This window comes from Daldinia vernicosa (assembly GCF_022497035.1).
Source record: "Daldinia vernicosa strain CBS 139.73 unplaced genomic scaffold F5Y00scaffold_53, whole genome shotgun sequence".
Classification (NCBI taxonomy): domain Eukaryota; kingdom Fungi; phylum Ascomycota; class Sordariomycetes; order Xylariales; family Hypoxylaceae; genus Daldinia; species Daldinia vernicosa.
Genome location: NW_025953969.1, coordinates 45,983 through 60,518, shown reverse-complemented (window position 1 = coordinate 60,518; position 14,536 = coordinate 45,983). Strand labels below are relative to the sequence as shown.

General features: G+C 48.5%; 7 protein-coding genes across 7 annotated transcripts; 3 read left to right on the top strand and 4 right to left on the bottom strand.

The window, feature by feature from the left end:
- Positions 1–634: 634 nt before the first annotated feature.
- Positions 635–2,720, top strand: F5Y00DRAFT_245733 (DUF1776-domain-containing protein). The gene is made up of 3 exons (XM_048009013.1): positions 635–812; positions 913–1,425; positions 1,497–2,720. Exons 1-3 carry the CDS (start codon positions 780–782, stop codon positions 2,448–2,450), a joined length of 1,500 nt encoding a protein of 499 aa, XP_047861596.1. The 5' UTR covers positions 635–779; the 3' UTR covers positions 2,451–2,720.
- F5Y00DRAFT_245732 (uncharacterized protein) lies at positions 2,710–4,083 on the bottom strand. The gene has a single exon (XM_048009012.1). It carries the CDS (start codon positions 3,926–3,928, stop codon positions 3,152–3,154), a length of 777 nt encoding a protein of 258 aa, XP_047861595.1. The 5' UTR covers positions 3,929–4,083; the 3' UTR covers positions 2,710–3,151.
- Positions 4,084–4,612: 529 nt separating this feature from the next.
- On the top strand, positions 4,613–8,272 carry F5Y00DRAFT_163740 (glycoside hydrolase family 31 protein). The gene is made up of 6 exons (XM_048004742.1): positions 4,613–5,632; positions 5,684–6,133; positions 6,205–6,468; positions 6,519–7,071; positions 7,129–7,873; positions 7,931–8,272. Exons 1-6 carry the CDS (start codon positions 4,732–4,734, stop codon positions 8,174–8,176), a joined length of 3,159 nt encoding a protein of 1,052 aa, XP_047861594.1. The 5' UTR covers positions 4,613–4,731; the 3' UTR covers positions 8,177–8,272.
- Positions 7,927–9,012, bottom strand: F5Y00DRAFT_163737 (uncharacterized protein). The gene has a single exon (XM_048004741.1). The coding sequence runs from the start codon at positions 8,860–8,862 to the stop codon at positions 8,368–8,370; it is 495 nt and encodes a 164-aa protein (XP_047861593.1). The 5' UTR covers positions 8,863–9,012; the 3' UTR covers positions 7,927–8,367.
- Positions 9,013–9,144: 132 nt separating this feature from the next.
- F5Y00DRAFT_245729 (S-adenosyl-L-methionine-dependent methyltransferase) lies at positions 9,145–10,655 on the bottom strand. Its single transcript, XM_048009011.1, has 4 exons — positions 10,510–10,655; positions 10,320–10,422; positions 10,096–10,236; positions 9,145–10,039 (listed from the first exon to the last, which is right to left on the bottom strand). Exons 1-4 carry the CDS (start codon positions 10,540–10,542, stop codon positions 9,471–9,473), a joined length of 846 nt encoding a protein of 281 aa, XP_047861592.1. The 5' UTR covers positions 10,543–10,655; the 3' UTR covers positions 9,145–9,470.
- A 4-nt stretch (positions 10,656–10,659) lies between these two features.
- F5Y00DRAFT_163729 (amidase signature enzyme) lies at positions 10,660–13,378 on the bottom strand. Its single transcript, XM_048004740.1, has 3 exons — positions 12,763–13,378; positions 11,286–12,669; positions 10,660–11,230 (listed from the first exon to the last, which is right to left on the bottom strand). Exons 1-3 carry the CDS (start codon positions 12,801–12,803, stop codon positions 10,970–10,972), a joined length of 1,686 nt encoding a protein of 561 aa, XP_047861591.1. The 5' UTR covers positions 12,804–13,378; the 3' UTR covers positions 10,660–10,969.
- A 1-nt stretch (position 13,379) lies between these two features.
- On the top strand, positions 13,380–14,500 carry F5Y00DRAFT_272709 (beta-lactamase-like protein; the record flags this gene model as incomplete). The annotated part of the gene is made up of 1 exon (XM_048013035.1): positions 13,380–14,500. The coding sequence occupies exon 1, from the start codon at positions 13,550–13,552 to the stop codon at positions 14,498–14,500; it is 951 nt and encodes a 316-aa protein (XP_047861590.1). The 5' UTR covers positions 13,380–13,549.
- Between the last annotated feature and the right edge of the window lie 36 nt (positions 14,501–14,536).

The following is a 14,536-nucleotide window of genomic DNA, read 5'->3' as shown; positions in this document are numbered from 1 at the left end:
TGGGGAGGTTATAGTTATTCAGATTAGATTCGAGTACCCTATGTTTCTAGTAGACAATGAATATAAGTCTAAGGAGTTTATGATTCCACACTATCAGGTTCTCAATTAATTAACTCTTGGGCAAAAGGTGTCCCGTTTATAACTTAAAGCCTATTGAATATCAAATTTCCAAGCTACATTCAGGTTTAACAGTGACTTATCAAGCTACAATATGCCGCAGCCTATAGAAAATACGCGCAGCGTATACTCTTCTCGCCGAGTATGGAACTATTAACTGCTATCATTATGTCATAGGGGTTCAGTTTACAACCTTTGGTTTTAATTCTTTACGACAAAGATACGTATGTATTTCTAGAAAGCGACTTCTATGAAAGGCTTGCGTTACCATGATGCTTCGTGTTAAATAAAACTCGGGAGTGTTTAAGTTGTGTTGAACTACAATGTACCTTGCATGCTCTGGTCGTTGAAAAGGGGTGATGTACTCAAGTACCTAATAACCGGGCCGGTATTTAAGTACCTGGGTACTCTCTGAGTTAGGTACCGTAGGGTCCACTATTTAAGTGCATGCGGGGAGTGCATCATCCCGCATTTGCCATTTGGTAAGCACGGAGGGTTAATAGGCTTGATAAGGTATCGATAGGTCCATACGAGGCGGGCTATCTTTCGAAAAATCAACATTGCTGGTGAACCCCGATATTCCCGTCTTCGCCAAACTTCATCGATACCCAATTCTTAATCCACCGTTCAACCCTGGAAATATAAGCAACTCATATCCGGACATGTCTGCCGACGACCAGCAGTTTTTGGACTTGGTTAGTGCCCTACAGATCAATATTATCACCCCGCACTTTGTTGCGCATCGCATCGAAATGAATAGAGAAAAAAACGGCTAACGGAGGAGACATGTGACAGCTCTCGTCCATCCCCAACCAGATCCGACGATACTCCGGAGAGGTTGCCGACTATGTCGACAAGGCAGTCGACAAGGTCGCCGATGAGATTAGGGATACCCTATCGTCAGCAGAATGGGTACCCGAATATGTGCGACCAAAACCAACTGCTCGACCACCACCCGTCGAGATCATACCGCTGACTACGTACGAGAGTATACAAAATTGGATTTCTCGTCACAAGATACTTTGCGGTGTGGTGGTCGTCACTGCTGGATATATAACATATAGGTCAATACGATATACCAGACAGCTCCGTAAACCTCGTCGGGCGAAGCGTGCTCGAAATGGTGGTAGACTCGAGGTCGTCGTTATCGCCGGATCGCCAACATTACCTCTGACCAAGGCGTTATCCTTGGATTTAGAGAGGAGGGGGTTTATCGTATATGTTGTTTGCAATACTATCGACGACGAGGCCATCGTGCAGAGCCTCTCACGACCTGACATTAGGCCCTTAGGTATCGACATAACCGATGTAAGTATTAAGTATTCCAAGTTAAAATAACACCTTGATGTTTCTCGTGTCTAACATGTTGGTTGCTATAGCCCCCGAATGCCGGCCAAGCTATCGAACGATTCGCCGCCTATCTCCAAACCCCACACGCTGCTGTCCCGCGAGCGAAGCCGACCTACCTGGTGTTGAAGGCAGTTATCCTGATCCCCTCACTCAACTACCAGACCTCCCCTATCGCTACGATTCCTCCCTCGAGCTTCGCCGATCTCTTCAACACTCATCTCCTCCATCCCATCCTCACGATCCAGTCCTTCCTACCTCTTCTCACATCTAGAATAACACCTCAAGGAGAGACCACCGCATCACCCCGAGTCCTCGTCTTCACACCGTCCATCATCTCCTCGATTAACCCGCCGTTTCACGCCCCCGAAGCCACCGTGTGCTCCGCCCTCTCCGCTTTTACAGAAGTCCTAACGGCGGAACTGAGCCCCCTTGCCATCCCTGTAACGCACATGCAACTCGGCACCTTCGACTTCGCGGGGTTCACGCCGGTCCGTGCGGGCCCCGCTGGAGCAAACGCAACAGCTCTCCCGACGACGGGTCTACACCCGCTGTTACCCCCGTCGCCGGTCGAGACGCTACAGTGGCCCGAGTCCGCACGCAACGCATACGGCCGTAACTTTATGTCGCAGTCGTCGTCGGCCATCTCCGCTGGTCGCATCCGCGGACTACGCGGCAGCTCCCTGCGAGAACTGCATAACGCTGTGTTCGACGTGATCGATGGTTCGAACCAGAGCGACGTAGTGCGCGTCGGCCTTGGCGCCGGACTCTATGGGTTCGTTGGCCGCTGGGCCCCGCGTGGTCTAGTAGCGTGGATGATGGGGATCCGCAAGGTAGACGAGCTTAGCGCATGGGAGGGAGGCGCGCGCCCGGATAGTGCTAGTGGCAGTAGCGGTAGCGAGAAGAGCGCCGAGAGCGAGATTGGCGAGGGCAGTGAATTTATTGCTGTCGCGAAGGACCATGATGGCCATAATGTCTGGAAATAAGAGCAACGTTGAGAAATCTACGAGGGTCAAGGGTTAGGTTAAGGGGAGTGTTAGGCGGTTTGCTTTTTGGCTGGCGTCGTATCATGATGATTGATGGATAGGGCGACGGGGGTTATAAAGGCTATACATACGGCGGGCGATGAGGCCGGATGACATATCATTGCTCCTTTCAATGCTTGGATATATCTCGCTTCTCTTTTACGTGGATAGTACCTAGCTTATATAGCTTACTTAGTTCACACGAATGCATAAATACCTGTTTAGAACAAACCCGGCAATCTTGTTTGATTGACGTCGTGGGTAACGACCGCTTGATTGCTATACTAGTAGTATATCTTGGGGTATCCTATGTCCTCCTATCGTCTTTTCCTTGGGTCTTCTTTACAGTGGCTGGTCACTGCTATCCCCGTAGACGATAGTCCTGAAAATTCCAATTTAGGACTATTCCATGCTCAGAAGCTTTGGTTTGTAAGCATCCGCCTATGGTAACTAGCTTGATTGCATCGAGTGCCTCGAAGGTTCCGAGCCTTGTTGTCAAAACGAGTCAACCAAGGCAAGCTGAATGTTTGCATATGGGCGGAAATTGGTGGCAGCAAACCCCACCAGTTCGAGCCTAGGTGGTAATCGAGACGTGTTACGGTATAATACCCGTTCCGTTCCGTCTGCCTGCCTGTAAATATGTATGCCAAGACGCATCATCTCTAGTGATGGCCTCTTCCACGCCCAAATTTCCTATCACCTCTTCCTCTCCACCGACCGCCACGCCCGCCACCGAATCTGTCGCCCCGGCCGCCCCTGTTATCCCTATCTTGCCTTCCGAAATCTCTTTGGTCCTCATCCATAAATCCATCGTCTCTTCTAATAGGCTCCTCGGGTATGACGTCCGCCTTAGCGATGGGTTTCTCGAGATTCTTATCCCACCTCGGGTGAGCACCCTCCTTACAGGCCTTACCGTCGGGGCAGAAGCCGGCTAGGTAGTAGGGACATAACTTGCGGCGGACATGCTTCTTGGAACAGTTGGGGCCCAGAGGACAGAAGCCCCGGTCGTAGTGTGGGCAGGGAGGTAGTTTAGATTGAGGGTCGATGTGCAGGTATAGGCACTCGTCGCCATTAGAGCAGTAGCCGTTGCGCACAAAGAAGTTACACTCGGGCATCTTACGTAGGTTGTATTCGTGAAGGAACTCGCAACTCTCGCCCTTCTTGCACAGAGCTCGCAGCCAATGCTTGCATACTAGGGAGTTGTAGCTGGCGTTGGTGCTGCTGGCCGCGTTGGGCGCGACGTGACGGTCGGGACATGATGTACCTAACGGACAGTGCCCTGCTATGAATGCTTTGCATACGGGTCTATTCGGCGGGAATCCGTGGCCGTAGGTAGAACGTAGGAATGGCGAAAAGCTGAAGGTGTAGCTGGGCGCCTTGTGCTCGAGGATTTGCTTCGCGAGTTCGGAAGGCGGCAGAGGTGCCGTTGTTGAAGCCATGGTGGGGGTTGATATGCGATTTTATTTGGCTGTATTGAACCGGCTTCTCTCGCGAATTGATACTGTTCGCAATAGTATACCTATCCTTGGATGACGTTGGACCGGCAATAATAAGATGTGATATGTTTAGAGGTTGTTAATGTTTTAGTACAAGGGTGGAATTGGAATGTCGGGAAATGCGAATTGCGATAAGCTAACAGTACACTAGTGTAAAAGCTTATGTGGGGCAAAGTTAAGTTATTCATTCTTAATACTGGACTATATGCTATAAATACATAGGTATAAATAAACCGCGGGGTATGCAACTATATACGCTTTGTCCGCCTGCGGACTTCAAGAAGCAATATCGGTCGTATTTATCGGTGGTATTCTGCAGCTGCCGGTCTGCTGAACAAGACAAAAAAGAGCTTTTAAAAGCTCGGATGCGTCCCCGGATGGATCTACATTGCATAAGAATGCGGGGAGATTTGGAGATTGTAACCGCTTTTTGAATTGTTCGACATCTTGTTCACCGACTATAATTGTCTTTACCATTATTCTAGTGATGCAACAACAGCAGTTCATGTCATCCTCGTGAAGGGATGGCGTTTTGGTAGTGTATCCCGGTATCCCTGCCCACCTAAGCTATGTATGACTTCATAACAGCCTGCATATAAACTATTCGTTTAGAGATGATCATTATCCGGTTTTGTTATTCCACTACCTGAATACAAGCCCTGGGAGGATTCCAAAGCTACCTCTTCTCTACCTCGTAGGACCAACATGCGTAGGTGGGGGTAGTTAATTATACTAACAGATTCAACATGAATATACTCAGCTCTATAAGTCGGTGGCTTCCGCCCAGTCGGAGTGGTACCACGTATACTATCGCCGAACAATCCGCCGACTCTCTTAGCTTTCACCCATTTCTCATGTCATTTATAGTCCGGCTTGATTCCTGGTATAGTCAATTAAACATCGCTTCTCGTCTGCTCCTGTTTTCAAGTCTTGTGTCATCCTTTGCAATCACATGGAGTTGGTGTTCTGGAAGATTGAATAGGGGAGCAATGATTCGATATATCATGCTGCTCTTGGCGACTCTACTGTCACTGTCTAGCCTCGTTCCAGGGCAGCCGACATCGACCATCACAAAATATGCTCTCACCTCTGAAGATGACCCGGATCCCAATCCAGATGTTGGTCAACCCATCATCCCCAATATCGTTGATCCTCAAGCTGTCAACCCCCAAACTGTCTGTCCAGGTTATGTAGCTTCTAATGTGAAGAACACGAGTAATGGATTTACGGCGGATCTCACGTTGGCTGGAGAAGCTTGCAATGTTTATGGCACCGACGTCGAAGATCTAAGCTTAACCGTTGAGTATCAAGCGGTGGATCGATTGCACGTCGAGATACTACCCCGCTACATCGGTTCTGAGAATTATACTTGGTTTATCCTCCCTGAAGAGTTGATCCCAAAGCCTCAAACCGAAGAAGACTTCGACTCTTCGGACAGCGATCTCGACTTCACTTGGAGCAACGAGCCTACATTCTCATTTAAAGTCACTAGAAGAAGCACCAAAGATGTCTTGTTTACTACGGAAGGCTCCCAATTAGTCTATGAAAATCAATTTATTGAGTTTGGCTCATCTTTACCTGAGAATTATAACTTGTACGGCCTTGGCGAGGTAATCCATGGCTTCAGACTTGGAAACAACTTTACTCGTATAGTATCCCTGCCTTTCTTAGATTCCGATATGAGCTAACAAGTATCAGGGACCTTCTTTGCAGCTGATGTGGGCGATAATATCGATGCCAATATCTATGGAAACCATCCTATCTATCTTGACACTCGTTATTTTGAGGTAGACAAAGATACTGGGGCTCTAACATACGCCCCGGATGCTACGGATAAATCAGCTCAGTATAAGTCGTATACCCACGGTGTTTTCCAACGTAGCGCCCATATCCAGGAAGTCTTGCTACGAGAAACCAACATTACGTGGAGAGCGCTCGGAGGCAGCATTGATCTCTACTTCTACGAAGGTCCTACCCAGGACAAAATTACCAAGTCATACCAAAAGAGTGCGATTGGATTGCCTGCGATGCAGCAGTACTGGACCTTTGGTTACCACCAGTGCAGATGGGGTTACAATAATTGGACTGAGCTCCAAAACGTTATTGATAACTTTGCCAAATCCGAAATTCCTCTCGAGACAATCTGGTGTAAGTCATTGTGACGTTCTTTAACCAGAATTCTTAGTAGTTATGGATAGTTTATTATTAACACCTCGTAGCCGATATCGACTACATGAAAGCGTACCGAGATTTTGAAAACGACCCAGATCGCTATGGCTATGATGAGGGGGCCGAATTCCTATCGCGCTTGCATGAAAATGGTCAGCATTACGTGCCTATCATCGATTCGGCCATATATATACCAGATCCCACTAATTCTAGCGATGCATACACCCCTTTTAATCGAGGCGTTGATCAAGATGCCTTTCTACTCAACCCTGATGGGTCTATATACGTCGGAGAAGTTTGGCCAGGTTTCACTGGTATGTGTCTTTAAGTACTCTCCCCCCCGTAGCCATGCTGATGGATCTAGTTTTTCCTGACTGGATTGGTGCTCTATTTAATGGCACGGGAGCCAACCGGTGGTGGATATCCGAAGTCGCTGAGTACTACAGTAAGATCAAGTTCGACGGTATCTGGATTGATATGTCAGAAGTCTCGTCATTCTGTGTGGGTAGCTGTGGCAGCGATGAACGGAACTTAGACCTTCCAAGCGAGTCTAGGAATGAGATACGGCAGTTCCCCGAGAGTGTCGATCCAACCAACGTTAGGAAAGCAGCTCTTGAAGCCCGGGAAGATCCTACTCCGACCTCATATCTTCGCAGTGCCCCGACTCCGGGCGTTCGGAACGTCAACTGGCCCCCGTACGCTGTCAACAACTTCCACGGCGATCTTGCCGTCCATGCTGTTAGTCCCAATGCGACACACCACGGTGGGATTATAGAGTACGATGTCCACAACTTATATGGACATCAAATTCTGAACGCTACCTATCATGCCCTTTTAAATGTCTTCCCTGAGAAGCGACCATTCATTATCGGACGGTCTCAGTTTGCAGGCTCTGGAAAATGGGCCGGCCACTGGGGGTAAGATAGCTTCATGTGATCCACCAACTCTTGAAATATAGCTCACCGTAAAAACAGGGGCGATAACTATTCTCTCTGGGCGTTTTTGTTCTTCTCCATCCCGCAGGGTCTGTCCTACTCCCTTTTTGGTATCCCTATGTTTGGTGTTGACACCTGCGGGTTTGCCGACGACGTCGACGAAGAGTTGTGTTCTCGCTGGATGCAATTGTCCGCTTTCTTCCCGTTCTACCGGAACCACAACACGCAAGGGGCTGCTAGCCAGGAGCCGTACCTTTGGCCATCTGTAGCGGAAGCTTCTAGGGTGGCCATGAAGATCCGATACGCGTTGCTGCCATATATCTACACGACTTTCTATCTCAGCCATTCTACTGGTTCAACGACCCTCCGTGCTCTGGCATGGGAGTTTCCGGATGAGCCATGGCTGGCTAACGCCGATAGGCAGTTCCTTCTAGGCGATGCAGTCCTAATTACCCCTTGCTTAGTTCAGGGTGCTACGACCGTCGACGGTGTTTTCCCTGGTGTAGGCTCTGGTACCATTTGGTACGATTGGTACAACAAGACGTCAATCAAAGGAGTTGCGCCCGGGCAAAACGTCACTATTGATGCGCCACTGGGCCATATCCCGGTTTACGTGCGAGGCGGGAAAGTCATACCGCTGCAAGAACCAGGTCTAACCACTGCAGCCGTTAGAGCCAGCCCCTGGAGTCTCCTTGTTGCATTAGATAGCGACGGACATGCCAGTGGAGGACTGTATCTCGACGATGGAGAGAGCCTTGTGCCTAATACTACTACATGGGTTGATGTAAGATTCCTAGTTTTCTATTGTTCATAAGTGGATTAGGTTGCTAATGTCTATCAGTTCACTGTTGAAAACTCGTCACTTAAGGCCACGCCTCGCGGAAATTTCGAAGACAAGAATGTGCTGGGCAACGTGACGATCCTAGGAGCTCAAGATGCCATATCTAAGTTAGAGTTGAACGGGAAAGAAGTCCCTAGTAGCGCGTGGAGTTTACAGGACTCGAGTAAAATCCTAACGATCACAGGTCTCGATACGTTAACGGCGGGTGGTGCTTGGTCAGGTGAATGGACTTTGAGTTGGTCTTGAATATAGTGATAGTGGCCTGCTTTTTAGTCGAAGTATTATCTTAGCAACATCTTACTGAGATCCGTGATAGTCTTTGTGCTCAAATAAGTCAGCATCGCCCGAGGTCAATAAAATCGTCCAATATAACACCCTTATTCCCGATTCCTGAGAGTTTGGTGCTAAGGCTAAAGCCAAACCCATGCTATCAGTCTTTACCACAGAGCAGCATATAGTCCAATAATGCCAGCCGCAAAATTCACAACAGGTTTGTACAAATTCCGCGTAGCCCACGAGTCCACCAACTGGTGCGCAGTCTCGAACTCCTCCGCATCCAGAGTCATGATTCGCCCCTCCAACTCACGGTTCAGCGGGGTAATCGCGAAATGCGTCCACGGCAACGTGCTAAGTGTCAGAGTAGCCGCAATAACGTACATACGGGCCTTTACGGGTACCAAGTACGCTAGGTACGCGTGCAGGATGCCGGGAAGTATTAACGGGATCGTCAATCGTCGCCGAGCGGAAGACACGGCGCGCAGGAACTGCCCCACCATGAGGGGCGTGGGGGACTCCATTAGCCGCGGGACTAGGAAGATAGAGAGGCTTGCGCTAGCCCCGGCGGTGGTGGTGAGGAGTGCTATGCTGATGGCTTGGAGGGCGCGGATGGAATTGGGTGTTGGGGTTAGCATTGTATTAGATAGATTAGACATGATTTGACGTTGTGAAGATATGTTTAGCTGGTGGATGGAAGATTTAATGTAGGTAGGTACCTAGTTATGAGGGAGTATGGTATATATACCATTTAGTGAAGATTTTACATGGTGTTTTGTATGATTCTAAGAAGGATATAGATTCAAGTCATGAGTCAAGTCATGAGTTGGAGGAGATCAGATGAATGCACCACGAGACAAATCGAAAGGATGACGTCATGTGTCATGTATCTCATGGTTATAAGAAGTTAAATAGTTACAAGCTATCATCGCTTTAACTTTTGAGCGTTCGTTAACTCATATACATGTGTTTACTATGAGAATGAAGCGGTCATGTTAAGTTGTTTGTAATATAAGTCATTTACAACGATGCCTTTGCCGTTTCATTTATACAAGTCGATGAGCCAACACTTTTTGATGTCTCTTTCTAGTTGCCTAGGTTAACGCTTTCGATGAAATGAAGGCGGTTTGATATGTCAAGGTCGTGAAGTTATATTCACCTCACCTCATATCCCTCTTCTTTCTTCTCATGTCTGCAATAGATACTATCAGACAGCATACGATTCCCTTGCCATGAATATCTACAGGATATAGAAGAAACCGCATATTCACAGCTTCCTCGCCAAAACCCTCAACCTCACATACCCCAGATGAAACCCACCACTCGGATTCTTACACACAAACTCCAAAACATCTACTACCTCTTTAATACACTCCTCCCTCTCCTCCCCCTCGCTCAACGCCTCAAAAAACTGCGCCCCGAATAACCTCACCCACCCCTCCACGCCACCCGCATCAGCCCGCGTAGGACGATACTCGCGCTCCGCCCTCTCGACCTTCCACCCCCCGACTTTCTTCTCCAGCATATCCGTGGCCCACGCCTCGTCGGGGAAGAACCACGGGTCGTGCTCGATCGCCTTAGCCAGCCCGACGCGTCGCGTTACGGCTCCTAGCAGCGCGGTCCGCATCTCGGCTACGTTGCCTAGGCCGCCCATCTCGAACGCGAAGATGCCGCCGGGCGCGAGGGCGTCTCGTGCCGCGCGGAATACGGATGCTTGGCGCTCTTCGTCGCCTCTGGAGGACCCAAAGACCCAGTGGAGTGCTGCGTTGGAGAAGATCTTGGTGAAGTGCCCGCGCTGTAGATGCGATGCTTGCGCTAGTTCGAGGGCGTCGACGACTGGGTTTGTGTTAGTCGTGTAAGTTTGCTACTATGGCAAGGATAGGCTTGCTTACCCTCGAAGGTACATTTCGATGCACCGGCCTTGCTAGCTGCTTGTGTCGCTGCCTCGATCATAGCCGGCGATGAATCTGTGCCGTGAATGCTGCCGTTACCCTGGGCCAGGATGTCTTGCAGCTGGATGTTGACTACGCCGTCTGAATCATAGATGCGGTAAGCATTGAGCCAATTGATCTCAAGACGAAGTACTAGTGTAAGTATGTTTAAAGGAAAACCCTACCACCACAACCGATATCTAGGATCACATCGTCCTTCTGTGGATCGAGCCACTGTAAGATCTTTGTGGCGAGTTTCGGCACGAAGGATGCTGAGTGTTGATACGCCTTGATTGTATAGTCTTGTTAGAGTGTATATATAGGTACCTAGGTAAGAATACCTTATGTCTAACTAGTAGCTCTCGCTCGACTTACCTCGGTGGACCAATGATCTTTCTTCTCCGCCATTACGAGGGTGAGGTTCTTAGAATAAGAGCTGGTTGCTGCGTGAGTGACTTTTTATTGTTCTATTATAACCTAGGTATAATGGTTATGAGTTGATGACCGTCAATTGACTTCATAGTATAGATATTTATTCCGAACCTATTCGCTGTCTAGGGAGATTTATATAAGGGAGCCGACTCGTACCAACCGGCCGTAAGGTCGCCCGAGATCGGACTTCGTAGGAATGCACCATCTCCAACATGTCCAGGGATGATGCGCACATGATTCCACCAAAGCTTTGGAGGCAAGTAGTAATTCGTTAAATTCTGGTCTTGATTCTGGTCTTGCTTGAGTGGCCTGTCTAATAATAAATCTGCCACGAAACCGCTGCAAACATGGTATCTTATAATATCGTCGGATCTATAACAATGTCTCGGTCTGAAACCATCAATCAATCTATATCGAGTAGTTGATACTTGTCATCTCCGAGTGCGTCTTCGACTCTCTTCATAATGGCAAGTACTTTCTCCTCTTCTAACCTTCGCCCAACAATCTGTACGCCTACTGGTAATCCGTGCATCGCCTCGGCGTCATAAAGCTTGTATGCACCTTGAGCAACACCATTCAGTTTCCTAATGTTGAAGGTAGGCGGCAGCTTGTCGAGGGTCTTATCGACATGTGTCACTGGAATGATGCCGCAAGTATAATCAACCTATGTTTGTCGTTTAGCATGACCTAAGCAAACGCCGATTTAAGAGTTCACTTACAATGTTGAACAGGAACGTGTAGCCACAACTGCTTACAGCTTCCTTCATACCATCGTGAGGCACAGCTGGTGTGGCATTAGGAGGTGTGATTAAGAAGTCGACATCCGCATTATTCCACCATTCAAAGAATTTTCCCCTATAGGCCTCGCGCTGAGCAACCAATTGCCACTGTTCGTACGCGCTCTTCTCGTGCCAATCTTTGACAAGGCCAGCCCAGATATCATCTCGCCGGACGTACTTGACCCATAGGTAATAGAGAAACTTGAACGGGCGCGGAAGCCGTATGAGCCAATCCATCTGGTGAGCTCCCGGATCGTTCCATTCGCCGGAGCGGAAAAAGGACTTAAACACCTTGCAGCCGTCGGCGTTCAATAGGAGAGCACCAATTTTAAGTGCTTCGTATGGCGACGGTACGTCAACCTCGACAATCTCGTGGCCGGCTTCCTTCAAGGCAGCTTCTACCTTATCTAATGCGCGTACGCATGCAGGACTAGGATCAACCACACCATCGGTTCTCATTACGCCCACGCGTAATTTGCTTTTTGTCGCATACTCTTCTTCCACGTCGGATCTCCACGGTATAGGATGAACAGAGTGGTCGTACTTCCATGGTTGCATACCAATTATAGCACGGGTGAAATATGTCAGGTCATTCAAGGTTCTGGACATAGGGCTGTATACACTGGGCACGCCTTCTTGACCAGGCATACTTGTCGCAAAGCCTGCTTTCGGCCACCTTCCAGTTGAGCATCGCAGACTGTAGATACCGGAGAAATGGGCCGGGGCTCGGACACTGCCAGCGACATCGCTTCCGATTCCAATTCGTCCACCCAACGCTAATAGGGCTGCTTCGCCGCCGGTCGATCCTCCAGGAGAGTATTTGCTATTATGCGGATTGGTACATCGTCCCCAGACGTCATTCGTAGATTCGAAACTGAGTAATGTGATAGGTAGGTTGGTTTTGACGTAAGGAACAGCACCGGCATCCTTGAGTAGTCTAACAGTAGCACCATCTTGCGGCTGCTTGTTACCAACGAAGCTGCTGTAGCCAACAGTCGAATCAAACCCGCCAACATTAATTGTATCTTTCAAGCTGATCGGAATACCAGCCAGTGGACCCTTAAAGTTGATGGAGCCATCCGCGATCCAACGTTCAGCATCAGAGACCATAACCTCAGTTACGCAATTCGTCTTCTCATGTGCTTTGAGCGCAACCTTTCCATACGTATTCAGTAGGTCAATGGGCTCAAGCTCACCCTTATGTACATTTTCGACCAATTCTTCGATGGGCTTATTGATGATATCTCGGTCCAGCGGGGTAAAGGGGCCACGATAGTTGGTCAAAGCCCGAAGTCTCTCTGCACGCTCATTCTGCTTAAACTTGCTGTTTTGCTGTGAGAAATAGATTTCCGAAACCGGTTATTGCATGGCAGATTCATTGGTAAAATATTTGAAATGGTGGGGATGAAATTCTTACCAGTCTTTTTTATGTTGGATGTAGTCGAGGAAGAAGACCATCTTGTTAGTTGAACCCAGAATGTAGACGCCTGTTTTTTAACGACGACTTAGATGTGACGTCAAAAAGACAAGATGTTGACAAGATATTACTTAGGTAGCATAGAAGCGGAAGAAAGGTCTAAGATGGGAATTTGAGTTATTATTAATGTACCACATGCCTTATGGACGCGGCAATTGGAATGCCGGAGAAGGGCAGGAAGGGGTGAAAGATAAGGTCAGCTCATTCGCGCCCTCTTACACGAACCGGATAGAGCTCGGTATTCCCCGCGTTTCTCAGCTCACCTTCTTCACCGGCCGCTGATAACCGGCTACAACTTCCGCACACGGAATAGAATTCATGTACCACTTTCTTCTGATAAGACTGTATTACTTGGTAATAGAACCTTAAAAGTGTCCATGTTACACAAGGACTAGAAGTACTTACCACTCAAGTCGATATAGGAGCTATTGAACTCTTCCCCCACTTCTCCAAATCTCCTCCCCTATCCCCCACTAATGCACCCCGCAGAGCTTCTAAATACACTAATGCTACTATTTTCAAAGACCCCTATGACATCTAAGTACGTCTCTCGTATTTATAGAATCTGGAGAGACATATCGAAGCCTGCCTCTGAGGTGGACATAACGTGAACCTAAAGGGAGAATCTCGAATTCGAAGCCAACGATAATTTGTACAAGTGTATCGAGTATAGGAGACAGTTCGCGGGTTCAACTGAGCAGCAAATACGCAGCAAATACATCTAGACATGGCATCTAGTGAACCCGCATATGATCCTAAGAGGACAGGAACATGGCTCATCTGCACAGCTTGCGGGACACAATTTCCCACCGCAGACAGGCAAGAGTTGAGAACATGCTTCATCTGTGACGACCCACGTCAATTCACGCCACCGACTGGTCAAGCTTTCACTACCCTTGACGAGATTCGTGAAAATACCAAAAATATATGGACACCCTTCGAAGGTGACGGCAGGCTCACATCTATTCATACGGAGCCCAAGATAGCCATTGGTCAGCGGGCCATCCTCATCAAAACTCCAAATGGTAATGTCCTTTGGGATTGTCTCACTCTCATTGATGACGAGACTATCAACAAGATTAAAGATTTAGGTGGTCTCAAAGCCATCGTCATCTCTCATCCGCACTATTACTCGACGCACGTAGAATGGGCCCGTGCTTTCAACTGTCCCGTCTACCTAGCCGCCGAAGATAAGCAATGGACGACGCAGAGCTCATCGCACCAGGTCTTTGTGGAGGAAACAGAGTTCGACTTACAGATCGATGGCAAGTCTTCCGGGGTCAAAGCTCTCAAGCTTGGCGGCCACTTCCCAGGATCTTTTGTGGTGTTATACGAGGAACATCTACTCATCGCCGACACGCTAGTTACAACACCCTCGGGACTAGGTAGCTGGGAAGCGGACGCCGTAGGGGTTGCGCGGGCTCGACCCGTGGGTTTGAATAGCTATTCATTCATGTGGAGTATTCCGAACATGATCCCCTTGGCCCCCGATGAGCTGCAGCGGATGTGGAGTATACTTAAGAAATACAATTTCAGCTCTACGCATGGTGCGTTTCTCAAGATGGATATTGTGAAGACCGTACCAGAGATGAAGCGTAGGGTGCTGGAGAGCATGCAGATCCAGATTAAGTATATGGGTTATGACAACCATGTACTTTTGAAGGAAACTACATCATAAAAGGGAAGGGCTTGTGATTTGACACGGAGGATTTTA